The sequence below is a fragment of the Nicotiana sylvestris genome, chromosome 11 (genome assembly GCF_000393655.2).
Source record: "Nicotiana sylvestris chromosome 11, ASM39365v2, whole genome shotgun sequence".
Taxonomy (NCBI): domain Eukaryota; kingdom Viridiplantae; phylum Streptophyta; class Magnoliopsida; order Solanales; family Solanaceae; genus Nicotiana; species Nicotiana sylvestris.
Window position 1 is genome coordinate 139,509,745 of NC_091067.1, and position 22,307 is coordinate 139,532,051.

Consider the following 22,307-nt stretch of genomic DNA (forward strand, 5'->3'; position numbering starts at 1 on the left):
TGTACAACGAAGCGTGTTATATATAGAGAGAGAGAGAGAGAGAGAGAGAGAGATAAGTCAGAGAGGTTTTGTTTTTAATATTCAATGGTGTATCTGAGTAGGTTATAAGTCGATGAATCAATTTACAAATGTCACGACCCGAATTTTCCACCCTCGGGAGTCGTGATGGTGCCTACTAATGTGATCTAGGTAAGCCAATCATTCAACTATTTATTTCATTACTCAATTGTTTCTTTAAAACCAATATAAGACGATAATATGAAAACAACGGAACTTTAAATAATTAAGCGGAAGATAACAATTAAATATCTAAAAGCTACATCTATTACAACTCTTAAAACCTAAAGCACCCAAAACCTGGTGTCACACTGTCACAGACTGTCTAAGATTGCTACATACAAAATCTGAAGAAATAACAATACACTGTTTCTGAATAAAAGGAACATGAAACAGGAAATAGGAATAGAGGGAGATGCCAGGGCCTGCGGACGCCTGCAGGTCTACCTTAGATCTCCACGTGGACTGAAGGTAGCCTCCAAATACGGTCCAAGAGCTGCTCCGGGATCTGCACATAGTGCAGAGTGTAGTATCAGCACAACCGACCCCATGTGCTGATAAGTGTCCAGCCTAACCCCAGCGAAGTAGTGACGAGGCTAGGACCAAATTACCAAATAAACATGTGCAGTTCAAATATATATACAGCGGAAGGGAAATACAGAAATAAACAAATAAATATAGGAAGAGAAAACATGCTTTGGGGAATAACAGGTATAACAGAATATCAAGAGAATTATAAAAGAATTAAAATCAACCACTAACAAGAGTAAGGAAAACAAAGGCAAATCTCACTTTCTTTTCACATCTTGTTGCAAGCGTGCAACCCGATCCCATTTCCTGTATCTCGTGGTAGGCGTACCACCCGCTCCCATTTTATTTATCTCGTGGTAGGCGTACCATCCGCTCCCATTTCATTTATCTTGTGGTAGGCATACCACCCGCTCCCATTTCATTATATCTTGTGGTAGGCATACCACCCGCTCCCATTTCATAATATCTTGTGGGCGTACCACCCGCTCCCATTTCATTATCTCTTGTGGTAGGCGTACCACCCGCTCCCGTTTCATTATATCTTGTGGTAGGCGTACCACCCGCTCCCATTTCATTATCTCTTGTGGTAGGCGTACCACCCGCTCCCATTTACAAGCCAACAATAATCACAAGGAATCTCAGCAAGGGAACAAGAGCAATATAACAACTTTCCGGCAAGGGAACAATAATATCAATCCAACATCCCGGCAAGGGAACAATACTATCAAAACAAATATCCCGACAAGGGATCATTAATATCAAACAAACATCCGGCAAGGGAACAATGGTGATAATAACATATGAAGCGCAATAAACCACAACTGAGTCATAACAATTATAATACAAGACTCACGGGCATGCTTGACACCAACGTATAGATACTCGTCACCATGCCTATACGTCGTACTCAACAATTAACATGTAGCAAATAAGACACAACTTCTAATCCCTTAAGCTAAGGTTAGACCAAACACTTACCTTGATGCCAGGAACCCAATTCACGATTCAACTATAGTTTTACCCCTTGATTCCACCACCAATTCGCTTGTATCTAATCACAAATTACTTAATTACGTCAATAAACGCTAAATGAACCAACCCAAATGCATGAAAATAAATTTTCTAAAGTTTTACCCAAAAGTCAAAAATCGCCCCCGGGCCCACATGGTCAAAACCCGAGGTTCAAACCAAAACCCGATTAAAATGATGTTAAAAGATGTTAATGATTAAAGAAAATGAGTTAGAAATCACTTACCAATGTTTTGGAGAAGAAAAGTTATTTGAAAAATTGCCTCTTATGTTTTTGGGGTTTTGAAAAATGAGAAATAACTGAAAATCCCGTCTTAATATACTCCTCTGAGATCCCTTGTGCGGACCGCACAAAATTAACTACGGCTGCACAGCCTCTCAGACTCCCTGTGCGAACCGCACAAAATCAACTGCGGCCGCACAACCTCTTAGACTCCATATGCGGACCGCACAAAATCAACTGCGGCCGCACAGTCACCAGTGAACCTGTGCGGATCGCACAAGATCCACTGCGACCGCACAACCACCAGTGCGGATAGCACAAAACCAGTGCGGACAGCACTAGCAGGTTCAGAGAGCTGCAGTTTATTTCTGAACCTCCAATAGCCATGTTTAAGCCTAAGACGCCCTGGAACCTACCCGAAACTCACTCGTGCCCTCGGGGCTCCAAACCAACTATACACACAACCTCAAAAACATCGTATGGACCTACTCGTGCGATCCCATCATCAAAATAACATGTAAAATCATGAATTAAACCTCAAAACTCAATATTTTCATCAAGAACTCTCAAAGTTCATAACTCTCCAACCGGAAGTCCAACTCACGTCAAATAAAGTTCGTTGTTCACCAAATTTTACAGACAACATATATAAATCATATGGAACTTGTACCGGGCTCTGGAACCATAATACGGGCCCGATACCACAGGTTTCACATAACATTTTACTTTCAAAAACCTTTATATTTTTCAGAAAATAATTTCTTTCAAAAATTCATTTCTTGGGCTTGGGACCTCGAAATTCGTTTTCGGGCATACGCCCAAGTCCTATATTTTACTGCGGACCTCCCGGGATCGTCGGAACACGGCCGGGTCTGTTTGCAAAAAAGTTGACCAAAGTCAACCATAATCAATTTTTCAATTTTTTTTAACTCTAAAATTTCTATTTCTCATATTTTCACATAGAAGGCTTTCCGGATATAGGTCCGGATCATGCACGTAAATCAAGGTGGGGTAAAAGGGAGGTTTTAGGCCTCGAAACACTGAATTCACTTGCAACACAAGTGATGACCTTCTACACCTCCAAAACAACCATTCGTCCTCGAACGAACATAAGAAGGAAGTACCCGAGTCGGGAAAAAGATGGGGATAACGACTCTGCATATCGAACTCGGACTCCCAAGTCGATGCCTCGGTGGGCTGGCCTCTCTACTGAGCACAAACAAATGGAAAAGTCTTCGATCTCAACTGACAAACCTGCTGGTCTAGAATAGCTACCAGCTCCTCCTCATAAGACAAGTCCTTGTCCAACTGGACAGTGCTGAAATCTAACACGTGGGATTGATCGCCGTGATACTTCCGAAGCATGGACACATGAAACACTGGATGAACAGATGATAAGCTCGGCGACAATGCAAGTGTATAAGCCACCTCTCCCACTCGATCAAGAATCTCAAACGGGCCAATGAACCTAGGGCTAAGCTTGCCCTTCTTCCAAAATCTCATCACGCCCTTCATAGGCGACACTCGAAGCAATACCTGCTCACCGACCATGAATGCCAAATCACGAACCTTGCGGTCGGCATAACCCTTTTGCCTGGACTGAGCTATACGAAGCCTATCCTGAATAATCCTGACCTTGTCCAAGGCATTCTGAACCAGATCTGTACCAAACAACCGAGCCTCTCCCGGCTCAAACCATCCAACCGGAGACCGGCACCGCCTACCATATAAAGCCTCATACGGATCCATCTGAATACTCGACTGGTAGCTATTGTTGTAGGCAAACTATGCTAATGGAAAAAACTGATCCCACAAGCTTCCAAAGTCAATGACACAAGCTCGGAGCATATCTTCCAAAATCTGAATAGTCTGCTCGGACTGCCCGTCCATTTGAGGATGAAACGCTGTGCTCAACTCAACCCACGTGCCCAACTCTCGCTGAACTGCTCTCTAGAAATGGGAGGTAAACTACGTACCTAGATCAAATATGATAGACTCGGACACACCATGGAGACGAACAATCTCCCGGATATAGATCTCAGCTAACCTCTCGAAAGAATAAGAGACTGCCACAGGAATAAAATGTGCTGACTTGACCAGCCTATCAACAATAACCCACACTGCATCAAACTTCCTCTAAGTCTGTGGGAGTCCAACAACGAAGTCCATAGTGATCCGCTCCCACTTCCACTCAGGAATCTCAATCTTCTGGAACAAACCACCAGGCCTCTGATGCTCATACTTAACCTACTGACAATTCAAACACCGAGCCACATATGCAATGATATCCTTCTTCGTTCTCCACCACCAATAATATTGCCGCAAATCTTGATACATCTTTGCGGCGCCCAGATGAATAGAGTACCGAGAACTATGGGCCTCCTCTAAAATCAACTCTCGGAGCCCATCCACATTAGGCACACAAAATCGACCCTGCAACCTCAAAACTCCATCATCACCTAAGGTAACCTGCTTGGCACCTCCGTGCTGCACTATGTCTCTGAGGACACACAAATGGGGATCATCATACTGCCGATCTCGGATACGCTCTAGTAAAGAAGAACGAGCGACTGTGCAAGCTAACACACGACTGGGCTCAGAAACATCCTACCTCACGAACTGATTGGCCAAAGCTTGCACATCTAAAGCAAACAGTCTCTCACCGATCGGAATATAAGTAAGACTGCCCATACTAGATGACTTCCTACTCAAAGAATCAGCCACCACATTGGCCTTTTCCGGGTGATATAAGATAGTTACATCATAATCTTTCAACAACTCCAACCACCTCCTCTGCCTCAAATTCAACTCCTTTTGCTTGAACAAATACTGAAGACTCTTGTGATCCGTGAACACCTCACATGCCACGCCATACAGATAATGCCTCCAAATCTTCAATGCGTGAACAATGGCTGCCAACTCTAAGTCATTAACTGGATAGTTCTTCTCATGAATTTTCAACTACCGCGAAGCATAGGCAATGACCTTGCCATCCTACATCATCACTGCACCAAGTCCAATACGAGAAATAGATTGTATAAGGCCTTGAACCCGTGGGAAAAACCAACACCGGTGCCGTAGTTAGAGCTGTCTTAAGCTTCTGAAAGCTCGCCTCACACTCGTCCGAACATCTGAACTAGGTACCCTTCTGGGTCAACCTGGTCATCGGGGCTGCGATAGATGAGAACCCCTCCACGAACCGACCATAGTAGCCTGCCAATTCCAAGAAACTCCGAATCTCTATAGCTGATGCTGGTCTAGGCCAGTTCTTGACTGCCTCAATCTTCTTTGGATCAACCTGAATACCCTCTGCTGATACAACATGACCCAGAAATGCAAATGAACTCAACCGGAACTCACACTTCAAGAATTTAGCATATAACTGACTATCCCTCAAGGTATGGAGAAGCACTCTAAGATGCTGCTCGTGCTCCTCCCGGTTGCGGGAATATATCAAAATATCATCAATGAAGACTATCACAAACGAATCCAAGTAAGGCCTGATCACTCGGTTCATCAAATCCATAAAAGCTGCTGGGGAATTCGTCAATCCGAATGACATCACCAAGAACCCGTAATGCCCGTACCGAGTGCGGAAAGCTGTCTTAAGGACATCGGATGACCTAATCCTCAACTGATGGTAGCCAGATCTTAAGACAATCTTCGAAAATACCTTGGCACCCTGAAGTTGATCAAACAAATCATCAATCCTCGGCAATAGATACTTATTCTTGATTGTAACCTTGTTCAACTGACGGTAATCAATACACATCCTCATCAATCCATCCTACTTCTTAACAAACAACACTGGCGCACCCCAAGGCGAAACACTAGGCCTAACGAAACCTTTTTCAAGCAAGTCTTGCAACTGCTCCTTCAACTCCTTCAACTCAGGTGGGGCTATACGATACGGCGGGATAAAAATGGGCTGTGTGCCCGGAGCCATATCAATGCATAAGTCAATATCCCTGTCGGGTGGCATACCCAGTAGGTTTGAAGGAAAAACCTCAGGAAACTCACGAACAACAGGCACAGAATCAATAGAAGGAACCTCAACACTATAATCACGAACATATGCCAAATAGGCCAAACACCCCTTCTCGACCATACGTCGAGCCTTCACATAAGAGATAACACTACGGGTAGAATGACCAGGAGTCACTCTCCAATCTAAACAAGGTAAACCCGGTAAGGTTAAGGTCACAGTGTTGGCATGATAGTCCAAGATAGCGTGGTAAGGTGATAACCAGTCCATCCCCAATATGACATCGAAATCAACCATGTCCAGAAGAAATAAATCTACACGAGTCTCAAGACCCCCAATCATGACTATACATAAATGATGGACTCGATCTACCATAATAGAATCACCCACCGATGTAGACACATAAACAGGAGCACTCAAAGAATCACTAGGCATGACCAGATATGGTGCAAAATAAGATGACACATACGAGTATGTAGACCCTGGATAAAATAACACTGAAGCATCTCTATCACAAACCGGAAACATACCTGTAATAATCGCATCTGAAGCCTCAGCCTCGGGCCTGGCTGGAAGTGCATAACATCGGGGCTGGGCCCCACCACCCTGATCTACATCTCTGGGATGGCCTGCTGCTGGCTGGCCTCCACCTCTAGCAGCCTAAGCTCCACCTCTAATACCTCTACCTCCACCTATAGCACCTCTACCCCCACCTCTAGCTAGCTGGGCGGGCTGATGCTGAGAGCTACCCGGTACTCGAGGGCAAAACCTAGCAATATGACCCGTATCACCATAAGTGTAACAAGCCCTCGGATGCTGAGACTGCTGGCCCTGACGACCTGAATGACCACCCCAAAAACTTTGAGTGGCGGTGCACTGATAGGAGCAGGTGGTGCACTGTAGGACTGGTGATCAGAATACTGCATCTGAGGAGCTCAGCCACCTGAAGTACCGTGGGAAACCTGGAGTGCCGACTGAAAAGGCCTAGGATGATGGCCTCTACCATACAAATCTCTACCTCCAGACGAGGTACCACTGAATAGGCCTAAATGACGGGGCCTCTTATCCGACCCATGACCACCTCCCTACGACAGAACCATCTCAACTCTACGGGCCACATTGGCCGCCTCCTAGAGAAATATCTCACTCATAGCCTCCCTAGCCATCTGAAGATGAATCGGCTGAATAATTCCATCAATGAACCTCCTCACCCTCTCTCTCTCTCAGTGGGAAGTATGATAAGAGCATGACGAGCCAAGTCGATAAATCTGGTCTCATATTGGGTAACAGTTATAGAATCCTGTTGGAGGCACTTAAATTGCCTCCGATAAGTCTCTCTCTGAGTGATGGGGATAAACTACCCCAGAAATAGCTGTGTAAACTGCTCCCAAGTCAAGACTGGCAATTCGGCTGGTCTAGCTAAGCAATAATCTCTCCACCAAGTCTTGGCAGATCTAGATAAGCGAAAAGTAGCAAAATCGACCCCATTAATCTCAACTATCTCCATGTTCCTAAGAACTTCATGATAGCTATCTAAATAATCCTGGGGATCCTCAGTAGATACACCACTGAAAGTAGTAGTAAAGAGCTTGGTGAACCTATCCAACCTCCACAAAGCATCGGCAAACATAGCTGCTCCATCACCGGTCTGAGCTACCACACCCGGCTGAACTGCTCCAACTGGCTGAACCGCTGGAGTCTGAATCTGGGGAGCTACCTACTCCGGGGTGCGAGTAGCAGGAGTCTGGGCTGCTCCTCCAGCCTGAGAGATGCTGGTACTACATGAAGCAAGCTTGCTCGGGTGACACTCTCCATGAGGCCCACTAGACAGACCAGAGCATCCTGAATAACTGGGGTAGTAATAAACCCCTCTAGGACCTGAGCTGGGCCCACCGGAACTGCTGGGGCCGGAACCTCGACATCAAAGTCAACCTGAGGCTCTGCCACTAGTGCTACTGCTCGGGGCTGAGCTCTGTCCTTACCTCGGCCTCTAGCACGGCCTCGGCCTCACCTTCTGCCCTTCGTGGGAGCTTCTGCTGGTCAGTATATGAGGACGCGTGTGTTCTCGCCATCTTCGAGAGGACAGAGTAGAAATTCAATTAACTTTAAGAAACCAAACTGCACGATAGGAGAGAATAAATGTGAATTTGTTCCTAACTATGTAGCCTCTGGGGGATAAATACAGATGTCTCCGTACCGATCTCTCAGACTCTACTAAGCTTGTTTGTGAACTGTGAGACCCATGTAACCTAGAACTCTAATACCAACTTGTCATGACCCGGATTTCCCACCATCGGGAGTCGTGATGCCATCTACTAATGTGAGCTAGGCAAGCCAATCATTTAACTACTTATTTCATTACTCAATTGTTTCTTTAAAACCAATATAAGACGATAATATGAAAACAACGGAACTTTAAATAATTAAGCGGAAGATAACAATTAAATATCTAAAATCTGCATATGTTACAACTCTTAAAACCTAAAGCACCCAAAACCTGGTGTCACAGTGTCACAGACTATCTAAGATTGCTACATATAAAGTCTGAAGAAATAACAGTACACTGTTTCTGAATAAAATGAACATGAAACAGGAAATAGGGATAGAAGGAGACGCTAGGGCCTACGGATGCATGCAGGTCTACCTTAGATCTCCACGTGGACTGAAGGTAGCCTCCAACTACGGTCCAAGAGCTGCTCCGGGATCTACACATAGTGTAGAGTGTAGTATCAGCATAACCGACCCCATGTTCTGGTAAGTGTCAAGCCTAACCCCGGCGAAGTAGTGACAAGGCTAGGACCAGACTACCAAATAAACTTGTGCAGTTCAAATATATATATATAGCGGAAGGGAAGCACAGAAATAAACAAATAAAGATAGGAGGGGGAAACATGCTTCGGGGAATAACAGGTAAAACAGAATGTCAAGAGAATTATAAAGGAATTAAAATCAACCACTAACAAGAGTAAAGAAAACAAAGGCAGATTTCACTTTCTTTTCACATCTTATTGCATATGTGCTACCCGATCCCATTTCTTGTATCTCGTGGTAGGCGTACCACCCACTCCCATTTTATTTATCTTGTGGTAGGCGTACCACCCGCTCCCATTTTATTTATCTTGTGGTAGGCGTACCACCCGCTCCCATTTCATTATATCTTGTGGTAGGCGTATCACCCGCTCCCATTTCATTATCTCTTGTGGTAGGCGTACCACCTGCTCCCATTTACAAGTCAACAATAATCACAAGGAATCTCGGCAAGGGAACAAGAGCAATATAACAACTTCCCAACAAGGGAACAATAGTATCAAACTAACATCCCGGCAAGGGAACAATACTCTCAAAATAAACATCCCGACAAGGGATCATTAATATCAAACAAACATCATGGCAAGGGAACAATGGTGATAATAACATATGAAGCGCAATAAACCACAACAGAGTCATAACAATTATAATACAAGACTCACGGGCATGCTTGACACCGACGTATATATACTCGTCACCATGCCTATACGTCGTACTCAACAATTAACATGTAGCAAATAAGACACAACTCCTAATCCCTCAAGCTAAGGTTAGACCAAACACTTACCTCGATGCCACAAACACAATTCACGATTCAACTATAGCTTTACCCCTTGATTTCACCACCAATTCGCTCGTATTTAATCACAAGTTACTTAATTACGTCAATAAACGCTAAATGAACCAACCCAAATGCATGAAAATGAATTTTCTAAAGTTTTACCAAAAAGTCAAAAATCGCCCCTGGGCCCACCTGGTCAAAACCCGAGGTTCAAACCAAAACCCGATTACCCATTCCCCAACAAACCCAAATATATAATTTGTTTTGAAATCGGACCTCAAATCGAGGTCCAAATCTCCAATTTTTAAAAAAGCTAGGTTCTACCCCAAAACACCCAATTTCCTCCATGAAAATTATTGATTTTGAGTTGAAATCATGTTAAAAGATGATAATGATAGAAGAAAATGAGTTAGAAATCACTTACCAATATTTTGGAGAAGAAAGGTTATTTGAAAAATTGTCTCTTATGTTTTTGGGGTTTTGAAAAATGAGAAATAACTGAAAATCCCATCTTAATATACTCATCTCAGACCCCCTGTGCGGATCGCACAAAATCAACTGCGGCCGCACAACCTCTCAGACTCCCTGTGCGGACCGCACAAAATCAACTGCGGCCGCACAGTCACCAGTGAACCTGTGCAGACCGTACAAGATTCACTGCAGCCACACAACCACCTGTGCGGACATCACAAAATCAGTGCGGACCGCACTAGCAGGTTTAGAGAGCTGCAGTTTTTTTCCTGAACCTCCAATAGCCATGTTTAAGCTTAAGACATCCCGGAACCTACCCGAAACTCATCCGAGCCCTCGAGGCTCCAAACCAAATATGCACACAACCTCAAAAATATCGTATGGTCCTACTACTGCGATCCTATCATCAAAATAACATGTAAAATCATGAATTAAACCTCAAAACTCAACATTTTCATAAAAAACTCTCAAAGTTCATAACTCTCCAACCGGAAGTCCAACTCACGTCAAATAAACTCCGTTGTTCACCCAACTTTACATACAACATATATAAATCATATTGAACCTGTACCGGGTTCCAAAACCATAATACGAGCCCAATACCACAGGTTTCACATAACATTTCACTTTCAAAAACCTTTATATTTTTCAGAAAACAATTTCTTTCAAAAATTCATTTCTTGGGCTTGGGACCTCGGAATTCGTTTCTGGCATACGCCCAAGTCCCATATTTTACTTCGTACCTCCTGGGATTGTCGGAACACGGATCTGGGTCTGTTTGCTAAAAATGTTGACCAAAGTCAACCATAATCAATTTTTCAATTTTTTTAACTCTAAAATTTCTATTTCTCATATTTTCACATAAAAAGCTTTCTGGATATAGGTCCGGACCATGCACGTAAATCAAGGTGGGGTAAAAGGAAGGGTTTTAGGCCTCGAAACACTGAGTTCACTTGAAACACAAGTGATGACCTTTTGGGTCATCACAACAAGTGTATAAATCCCTAAAATAACCCGACCCTATATTACTAGCGCTTCATGTGTGTGTGTATGTGTGTGTGTATATATATATATAAGAACATGAAGCGCTAAGAACACATGGTCGCATTATTTTAGGGATTGATACATATATACGGCTATCAAAGTGTGTGTGTGTGTATATATATATATACACACACAAACACTTCACTGTAATACTATAACATATATATAACTTGTTATAGTATATGTTAGTGTGTGTGTATATATAACACACACACTTCATGCTGCTTTAACTACATATATAGCATGTTATAGTATATGATATTATATTCATTATTTCTTTTATGAATTGAAGTTTTTGTGTATGAATTGAAATTTTATAATATGAATTGAACCTTTAGGATATGAATTAAAATTTTAGGATATGAATTGAGCATTTAGGATATAAATTGAACCTTTAGGATATGAATTGGACTTTTAGGATATGAATTGAGCCTTTAAGATATGAATTGAAATTTTAGGATATGAATTGGACTTTTAGTTTATGTATTGGAATTTTAGTTTATAAATTGAAATTTTAGGATATCAATTGAACTTTAATTTATGAATTGAAATATTAGGATATGAATTAAACTTTTAGGATATGAATTGAGCCTTTAGGATATGAATTGGACTTTTAGGATATAAATTGGACTTTTAGTTTATGTATTGGAATTTTAGTTTATAAATTAAAATTTTAGGATATGAATTAAACTTTTGTGGATATGAATTGAAATTTTAGGATATGAAATTGAAGTTTTTGTGTATGAATTGGAATTTTAGGATATGAATTAAAAATTTTGTGTATGAATTGAAATTTTAGGATATGAATTGAGCCTTTAGGATATGAATTGAACCTTTAGGATATGAAATGGACCTTTAGGATATGAATTGAGCTTTTAGGATATGAATTGAAATTTTAAGATATGAATTGAACCTTTAGGATATGAATTGAAATTTTTGTGTATGAATTGAAATTTTAGGATATGAATTGGACTTTTAGTTTATGTATTGGAATTTTAGTTTATAAATTGAAATTTTAGGATATGAATTGAACTTTTGTGGATATGAATTGAAATTTTAGAATATGAATTGAACCTCTAAGATATGAATTGAAAATTTTGTATATGAATTGAAATGTTAGGATATGAATTAAGCATTTAAGATATGAATTGAACCTTTAGTATATGAATTAGACTTTTAGGATATCAATTGAGCCTTTAGGATATGAATTAAAATTTTAGGATATGAATTGGACTTTTAGTTTATGTATTAGAATTTTAGTTTATAAATTAAAATTTTAGGATATGAATTGAACTTTTGTGGATATGAATTGAAATTTTAGGATATGAATTGAACCTTTAGGATATGAATTGAACTTTTAATTTATGAATTGAAATTTTAGGATATGAATTGAACCTTTAGGATATGAATTGGACTTTAGTTTATGTATTGGGGTTTTAGTTTATAAATTGAAATTTTAGGATATGAATTGAACTTTTAATTTACGAATTGATATTTTAGGATATGAATTGAACTTTTGTTGGGTTGTTGTGGTGATTTTGGTATTGAAATTGTAATTTATGAATTGAATTATATTGTTATTTAAGGAATTTGGTATGCTGGCAGGTGGTGTAGCTGCCAAAATAGGCAATTTCTGCCAAAATTATACCCAGAAAAATCGACCAACTTTGGTCGCTTTTCTATTTACAAAAATATTTTCTGGGCAATAGCGATCTTAGTACAAATGCTTTCAACTTGAAAAGTTCATCAATTATCGAGCTGAAAATTACTGTGACTTGTCATTATCAACATTAATGCTTTTATTATTAGTGCTGATATTACATTGAGATTATTTCTTTTCTAATAATGACAGCAAAAAATTCTAGCCAGGAGAACCTTAGGTAATTAATCTCACATTCTCATTTTTGCATGTCAATGAAATTATCTATGATCCAATTCTCGAGCCTCAGTGAACAGGGCAGGAGATTACAATATCTAGTGATCTGTCATATTTTAATTTTCTTCTTTAAACATGTGTTTTCCTTCATTACAACTACAATCTGCCCGCTTTGCCATTTACAACTGCTCCTTCACAGGAAATTTTACGTAAGATAAAATACCTTTTATACTATTGGTGTAATTTAATTTATTATAATATGTTATCTACTTATTTATAAGATAGTTAGTTTGGGTGGAGAATCTTGATTATATGAGATCTTATTTCGATTCGATAAGTCAACCAACGCGGTATTCATCTTTGGCTGCTCGTCATGGGCAGTTACTTGTAGTCATATTTAGTGTATATATATATAGAAGTTAACTCATTAATTAATTAAAATTTGTTGTGTTTTTCTACGTTAACGTTGGGCTGAATTAGCGCGTGGCAAACAGGCGGGTCAGGTCGAAAACGGATAAATTATTCGGTCCAATTTATATTTAATACGGATAAAAAATGAGTTAACCGACAGATAATATAGATATCCATATTATTCATGGCTTCTTGAATATGATCACTTTTGAGAATTCCTAGTCTCCCAAACTTGAGGAACTCCCAATTTGATTATTTGCAAATATAAAAGTTAAACCCATTAGTTATCCATATTTTAAGTGGATAGTATGGATCTTTGATCACGCCCAACTATGCCTTATAAAAGGACAAACGGTCGTTGCAAATATAATCCGGTTTACAAGTCCGGAGTCGAATCCCACAGAGAACTAAGGCTTGCCTACAGTTGTTCACTATCACCAAGAATACAAGCTTGAACAATTCCTAACTTATAAATATTAAGATTCTTGTGTTTAACTAACTAACTAACAAATTAAAATAATAAATTAACACTAAAGATACTACAGGTTGGCGAAAAGATTAAGGAGGTCTAGAGTTATGATTTTCCCAATTGTCGGAATCCTTCCCGCTATGTCTTCTATAATTTTGCCTAAGTATTCTCTACCGATCATGAGCGCTCCCCGTGTTGTAATTCTCTCCCGAATAATTACGACAAATTACTAGACATACTCTCCCGAGTTACGCTAGCTGGCTTTAATTACAGCTCACTTAGATCGCACCCAAGGTTTCGTTATCCCTAATCCCACCTTTAAACCTTTGGTTATTGATTCCTCACATACGTCAGGAGTGATGTTGTTCAACAACTACCTAAATATGCACTCTTTCCCGAGTAATACATACTAAATAGGCACAGCTAATTGAGAGCCCTTCAATCAACCACAAGAATAATATAGTTGGACAAATAGAGAAAATACTACGGCTCAATTATATAAAAACATAACAAGAATTTATCCTACAAAAGGTTCTATCAAAACCCTAGATAACAAATTAGCTATTCATAATAGTATGTAAAACTACAATACTAAAAGTCATAACCAACAATGAAAAATAGGAAGAGGAAGGAAAAACTCGTAGAAGAATTTCCCGCCTTGCTCCTATTCTGTCTCTGCCTCCTTAGGTCGAATCTGTATCAAAAATTGGTCTCCTCCCCTCAAAATACTATTTTTCCATGTATATATGCCAAATAGGGTCGGGCTTAAACAATTATACCTTCTCCTACGCGAAAAAGGACAAGTTTCCAGGCCTGGACGTCCGCGAGCGTGGTACTTTCCCAGTGTACTGCCTCAGTCCGCGTCAGGTCCGTGATTGTAGTTTTGACCGCATTTTTCACCCTGTTCCGTTTGGAATTTAGAAAACCATAAAACATGAAAGTTGTAACTCTTTGAGTTATCCTTCCAACCATATATTGTGGAGCCAAAATGGAATTCTGACCTAAAGGTTATGTGTATTTTACTAGATAGTGCATAATATGCCTACTCAATTCTTTGTTTTGTTGCTCTATCATCCGTTGATCCCTGAATACGATCCGGACTTAATTCCTTGGGATTTTACTCAGACTTCAAAGCTACAAATTACTTAAATTCATTCTATAACATCTACATAGTTCGGAATCACTCCTATAAGGCATAAAACGCACAGTTAGTGCAAGACACTAGCGATTAAAGTTCAAACTCAATTAAAGTGCAGTAAATTAGAGTGTAATAATCGACTAAAATACGCAATTATAGCCTATCATCAACACCCTACACTTAAACCATTGCTCGTCCTCGAGCAATCAAACTACACTTTTTTATAGATGATAATAGGTGAATTTAACTATATTCAGGCCCTAAATAACCGCCTTCTTGCATAGTTTTGATAATAAAAGTGATAACAAAATGCTCTTATTAGTGCTTTTCATGACTTGCAGGTTATATATGACTAGGGAAGGCTAGAGAGTACTTTTGGAGTCAAAAATTGAAGAAACAGAGGCCATCTGTGAAATATCCCAAGTGAACCACGCAAAAACAGGTTGAAGAATCAGAGAAATGATTCTGCCGCGGTTCCACCGCGACCGCGGCAGAACCGCGGTGAAGACTGCTCGCGGACAAAAGGAGATTCAGAGGAGCTGTTTGGCCGCGGTTCCACCGCGACCACGACAGATGCGAGGAAGTTCAGGGACTAAAGTGCAAAACACGGGATTTTTAGCCCAAAACCCTATTTTAAACACTAGACTCCGCCCAAGAGAGGCATGTATTGTTATGGAGAGTATTTTTGGCAAGAAGAACAATTGTGAGAGATCACCCAAAACATCTCTCTTCTTTTCTTTGATTTTTATTGCTAGTTTATGATGAATCTTATCTTAGTTTGTTTACCCATAGTTATGAGTAGCTAAATCCTTTGTCTAAGGTTTTGATGGAACCTATTGGGGGATGAACTTCTTGTTTATGTGAATACAAATTGCTAGTTTCAATCTTTATTTGTTCAACTATGTTCTTGTTGTAGTTAATTGACAGGATCCTCAATTAGCTATGCCTATTTAGTGTGCATAACTCGGGAGAGAGTGCATATTTAGGTTATTGTTGAACTGTACTACTCCCAAAGTATAAGAGGGATCTATAACTGCGGGTTTAAAGCGGGATTAGGGATAACGAAGCCTTGAGTGCAATCTTAAGTGAACTGTGTTAATTAAAGCTAGCTGGTGTATCTCGGGAGAGTTCAATAATATATTACTGTGATTACTCGGGAGAGATTTACGGTAAGAAAAGTGTTCATGATTGATAGAGGTGTGTTGGTCAATTTGTATCAAGCATAAACAGAAGAGATTCCATTAATAGGGGAAGTCATTACCTTAGCATTTTCTCATTATTGTTTACAACCTTAGCATTTTAGTTTACAGCTTGTTATTTACTTGCAACCTTAGTTAGTAAAGAAACCATCAACGGTTATTCAAACGTCTGGGGAAGTTGGTTCTCAAGAGTTTAGTAGTTCTAAAGATTGTGATTGATAGGTTAATTCTCTGTGGGATTCGACTTCGGACTTGTAAACCGGATTATATTTGCAACGACCGCATTGTCCTTTTTATAAGGGATAGTTGGGCATGATCAAATTTTGGCGCTGTTGCTGGCGAATTAACGGAATTAACGGAATTATCAATTACCATTGATAGAAATACAACAAATTCTTAGTATAGTCAGTCTTCTCTACACCAAGATTTGATTGAAAAGTTTTGACGGTTGTTGACATGGTTGCACAGGGGTATGCCTAGAAACTCTACGAGGACTGGAGAAGTACTTGAAGGACTCTCAAACCCAGAGAAAACATTCCGGATATTGAACCGTGCCAACAAAAAACTTCAACAACCTCATCAAACACACAACCTCGAAATTGACATGGGTGACGTAGACAACGTCAACGAAAACGTCAGAGATAGGGCACTTCCTGTGCCTGAGGCTGCACTATATGACTGAGCACAACCCACAGCTGACAATCTGGCCACTGCCATTGTTGTGCCCGCGATACAAGCTGAATCGTTCCAGATCACGAACAACATGCTGCACTTGCTGCAAAACAAGGGATTATTTTCTGGGACACTAGCCGAAGATCCTCCGCAGCACTTGAAGAACTTCCTATCGATTTGCAAAACTCAAAGGCAACCCAACGTAACTCCGGAAGCAATCAGACTGTTATTATTTCCATTCTCGGTGACAGGAGCTGCTCAAGTCTGGCTAAACTCACTCCCCATAAACTCTATAGAAACTTGGGATGAGCTAGTCAAGCAATTTCACATCAAGTTCCACCCGCCCAACAAAATAGCTCAACAAATTGATGAGATCGTGAGCTTTAAACAGAAACCAATGGAGACACTGCATGAGACATGGACCCGGTTTAAAGGAATGTTGGTTATATGTCCACACCATGGTATTCCAGATCAGATATTGGGACAACGGTTTTACATTGGACTGTCAGATAGCATGAAGAACATTGTAGATGCCTCAACTGGTGGGGCGTTTTTGAGCAAAACTTAGAGAGAAGGTCAGAGTCTGCTTGATAAAATGGCTCAAAATTCGGGGTGGACGACGAGGAATGCACCTATCACTCCAGTGGTATACTCAGTGCCTTTTGACCCATCAATTTCCATGGCTGAAAATGTGGCAACCCTTTTGACACAGATGAGCATACTCACCAAAAAGGTGGAGGAATCGGGGCAGAAACAGCAAGTGCACATTGTAGATACCACCAATGGGGGCTTGTGCACATCTTGCATTAGTCAGCCAATTGGTAATCCGTGGAATGCTAAACATGATCATCACCATCAGCACCCTAAGGACATGAACTATGTGTCAAACTATGGAGGCCAGAGACAGGGCAATCAGAACTGGGGTCAGCAAACTCAGCAGCCATACAGACCACCTCAGCCACAGTACAACGCTGGAAACATGGGAGGTATGAGACCCCCAACAATATGGCACCTTATCCAAGGTCACAGGGGTACAACAGTCAACAACAAGGGTATATCACACCTCTGCAACAACATGGTGGAAGGCAAGAAGATGGGTTCACAAGACTTGAAGCAATAATGCTGCAGGTGATTGGGTCCAATGCAAAAATAAATGAAAGAGTAGATGCACATGAAGCAGCAATCAAAAATATTGAAGTGCAATTGGGCCAAATTTCAATGTCTCTGAACAATCGTCCTCAGGGGACATTACCTGCAGATACCCAAATCAATCCTAAAGATCAGGGCCCGAAGCAGCTGATGGAGGTGAGTCTCCGTAATGGCAGGGATCTTGATGTAGAGCAGGAGAGAGCTCGTGACAATATACAGGCTGAGACACTCATTCAGGTACCCATTGAGCTAGATGATTCCACAAGGCTGACAGATGTGACAATCCAGCCTGCTCAGGAAGAAAAGAATACTCAGCAGGAGACCGAGAAAGTTGCTGAAGCAGTTGAAGAGCCGGTAGTAGAGATAGTATCTAAGAAAGAAAAGTCCCAAGAGATTGGGAATAAAAGACCTCCTACTCCATTTCCACAGAGGTTGGCCAAGCATCAAAAGGAGGAGCAGTACAAAAAGTTCTTTGAGATTCTCAAGCAAATTCAGGTTTATATTCCATTGATTGAAGCTTTAAAGGAGATGCCTGGATACGCAAAAATGATGAAAGATTTAATGTCTCGGAAATTTTACTTCCAAGACTTGGCCACAGTGACACTTACTCAGATGTGCAGTGCAGTTGTAACTAGACCTGTTGCTGAAAAGCTCTCTGATCCAGGGAGTTTTACTATTCCATGCACTATTGGAAACTTTGCTTTTGCGAAAACACTTTGTGATTTAGGGGCCAACATTAATCTTATGCCCCTGGTCATTTACAAAAGGTTGGGCATTGGGAGAGCTAGACCCACCTCTATGTTGTTGTAGCTGGCTGATAGGACTGTGAAGCGTCCATTTGGGATCCTTGATGATGTACTTAATCAGGTGGGGAAATTCGTGTTCCCTGCAGATTTTGTGATATTGGATTGCAAAGTGGATGAAGAAATTCCTATCATCTTAGGAAGACCATTCTTGGCCACAGGGATAGCTCTTATTGATTGTGAGACCGGGGAACTTAAGATGAGGCTCAATGACGAAGAGATTGTATTCAATGTGCAGAAATCTATGAGGCGACCAAGTGAGTTCGCCAATTGCTCTCTTATTGATGCCGTAGATGTAATAGTACAGTCTGATGATGAAGTGTTGACGGTTGAGGATCCCCTAGTTGCATGTTTGACGAATTTGGAGGAAGTGAATAGTGAGAACTTGGCATAATAGGTGTTGGCACTGGAAGGTAGAGGGTATTGGGAAAGAAATCTAGAGTTCGAGCCCCTACACTCAGAAAAGAGGGAGACTCCTCCATCTAAGCAATTCATTGAAGAACCACCGAAGCTGGAACTAAAGCCATTGCCAGGCCACCTCAGGTATGAATTTCTGGGACCTGACTCCACTCTACCTGTTATTATCTCATCTGGTTTGTTAGATGTGCAGGTCCAACAACTTCTACAGGTATTGAAGGAGTGCAAAACTGCTATTGGGTGGACCATGGCAGACATCAAGGGGATCAGCCCCGCTTACTGCATGCATAAGATTCTGCTGGAAGAGGGCACAAACCTTCCAGGGAACATCAAAGGAGGCTGAACCCAAATATGAAGGAAGTGGTGAAGAAGGAGGTGATAAAGTGGTTAGATGCGGGAATTATTTTCCCAATCTCTGATAGCAGCTAGGTTAGCCCAGTTCAATATATGCCTAAGAAGGGTGGCATGACGGTTGTGAAGAATGACAAAAATGAACTAATCTCAATGAGAACCGTCACAGGCTGGAGAATTTGCACGGATTATCGAAAGTTGAATCTAGCCACCCGGAAAGACCACTTTCCACTTCCTTTCATCGATCAGATGCTGGATAGATTGGCAGAGAGGTAACACTTTTGTTTTCTGGATGGGTACTCAGGGTACAATCAGATTTCCATTGCACCTGAGGACCGAGAGAAGACCTCCTTCACATGCCCTTATGGCATTTATGCCTTTAGGAGGATGCCCTTTGGCCTATACAATGCACCCGCCACATTCCAACGATGCATGATGGCCATATTCACTGACATGGTTGAGGATATAGTGGAGGTGTTCATGGATGACTTCTCAGTGGTGGGAAGTTCATTTGATGAGTGCCTGGTGAATCTGACGCGTGTGCTGAAACGGTGCATCGAGACTAATCTGGTGCTAAACTGGGAGAAGTGCCATTTCATGGTACAAGAAGGCATAGTCTTGGGGCACCGGATGTCAAGCAAGGGAATAGAAGTAGATCGAGCAAAGGTTGATGTAATAACAAAGCTGCCTCCACCAATTTCGGTCAAAGCAATCAGAAGTTTTCTTGGACATGCCGGTTTCTACCGGCGGTTCATAAAAGACTTCTCCAAAATCACCAAACCTCTCTGTAAGTTATTAGAGAAAGATCACCCGTTTGTATTTTCTGATGATTGCAGGGTAGCGTTTGAGGAGTTGAAGCAGAGGCTGGTCACAACACCCATCATTGTTTCCCCCAACTGGGAGCAACCATTCGAACTAATGTGTGATACTAGTGACTACGTAGTAGGGGCAGTGCTGGGCCAGCGGAAGGACAAATTGATGCACCCAATCTACTATGCCAGCAGAACACTGAGTAGAGCCCAGTTGAACTATACGGTGACTGAAAAGGAGATGCTAGCTGTGGTGTTCGCATTTGACAAGTTCCGATCCTACCTGATAGGATCAAAGGTAATCGTCTACACTGACCATGCCGCTCTCAGGTACTTAATAGAAAAGAAAGACTCTAAGCCACGCCTGATTCATTGGGTGTTGCTGCTGCAAGAGTTCGATCTTGAAATACGTGACCGCAAGGGCACTGAGAATCAAGTCGCTGATCACCTATCACGACTTGAGGGAGCTGATAATGCGATTGAAGTTGAGGAAATTCTGGAAACTTTTCCGGACGAGAAACTGCTCGCCACCACTCATTAGGAAGCACCATGGTATGCAGACTTGGCCAATTACCTGGCCAGTGGTATAGTTCCTCACGACCTTTCATCGGTCCAGAGGAAATGATTTTTTCGTGAAAGTCGTTTGTACTATTGGGATGAGCCCTATCTCTTTCGAATATGCCTGGATAACATGATCCGGAGATGCATCTCCGAGATAGAACAATCTTCTATTTTGCAGGCTTGTCATGCATCGACTTATGGTGGACACTTTGGAGGGATCAGGACAGCAGCAAAGGTGCTAGAAGCTGGATTTTTCTAGCCGATTGTGTTTAAAGATGCTCACTCATGGGTGAAGGGTTGTAATGAATGTCAACGCACCGGGAACATTTCCCGGCGCCACGAGATGCCCATGAACCCAATTCAGGAGATAGAAGTGTTCGACGTCTGGGGGATTGATTTCATGGGTCCCTTTGTCAGCTCCTATGGCAATAAGTGCATCCTTGTTGCTGTAGACTATGTGTCCAAGTGGGTGGAAGCTGTAGCGTTGCCCACCAATGATGCGAAAGTGGTGGTGGGGTTTCTAAAGAAGAACATATTCACCCGCTTTGGGACACCACGTGCGATTATCAGCGACGGAGGCACTCACTTCTGCAATAGAGCCTTCGAGAAGTTGCTTATAAAATACGATGTGCGCCACAAGGTGGCTACTCCATACCACCCGCAAACTAGTGTACAGGTTAAGGTATCCAACAGGGAAATCAAGAGTGTGTTAACGAAAACTATGAATGCCACAAGAACTGATTGGGTAAGGAAGCTAGATGATGCACTCTGGGCCTACAGAACAGCTTTCAAGACACCAATTGGTATGTCACCATACAAGTTAGTGTTTGGGAAGGCCTGTCACCTACCTGTAGAACTCGAGCATAAAGCGTGGTGGGCACTGAAACAACTAAACTTAGACATGGAAGCTGCGGGCACGTCAAGAGTCACATAATTGTATGAGCTCGAGGAGTTCAGGTATCTTGCTTTTGAGAGCACAAGGCTAAACAAAGAGAGAATGAAGAGGCTACACTATCAGAACATTGTTGAGCGAAATTTCAAACCTGGGGACATGGTATTGCTATACAACTCAAGACTGAGGTTGTTCCCGGGTAAGCTGAAGTCACGATGGTCTGGACCATTTTGAGTAGTTGAAGTTTTCCAGTCAGGAGCGGTTGACGTTGCCTCTGAGAATGACTCTCGTACATTTAGAGTCAATGGTTAGAGATTGAAGTTGTATGTGGGTATGAGCGAGCCCAAGGAAGGGTCTCAACTGCAGTTGACTGAACCGCGGAGGTCGAGCGAGCTTTAACTGCACTCATCTGGGTCGTGCCGCGACGTTAAATCAGGCGCTGCATGGGAGGCAACCCATGAAATTGTTGTAAGTGTAACTCTTCCTAAAAAAAAAAAAGGGCGTCAGAATCAGAGATGGGCTCAGGCCGCGGTCCTGACCATTCTCTAAACCCAGGCCATCGCGGTTGCACCACGACCGCGGTCAAGAGGGCCTTCTAAACTTGGCCTACCGCGGTCTTACCGCGACCGCG

The 22,307-nt window shown here is 41.7% G+C and overlaps 1 protein-coding gene across 1 annotated transcript; it reads left to right on the plus strand.

Moving 5' to 3' along the window:
• Positions 1-17,813: 17,813 nt before the first annotated feature.
• Positions 17,814-18,653, plus strand: LOC138881740 (uncharacterized). Its single transcript, XM_070161992.1, has one exon. The coding sequence runs from the start codon at positions 17,814-17,816 to the stop codon at positions 18,651-18,653; it is 840 nt and encodes a 279-aa protein (XP_070018093.1).
• The last annotated feature ends 3,654 nt before the right edge of the window (positions 18,654-22,307 follow it).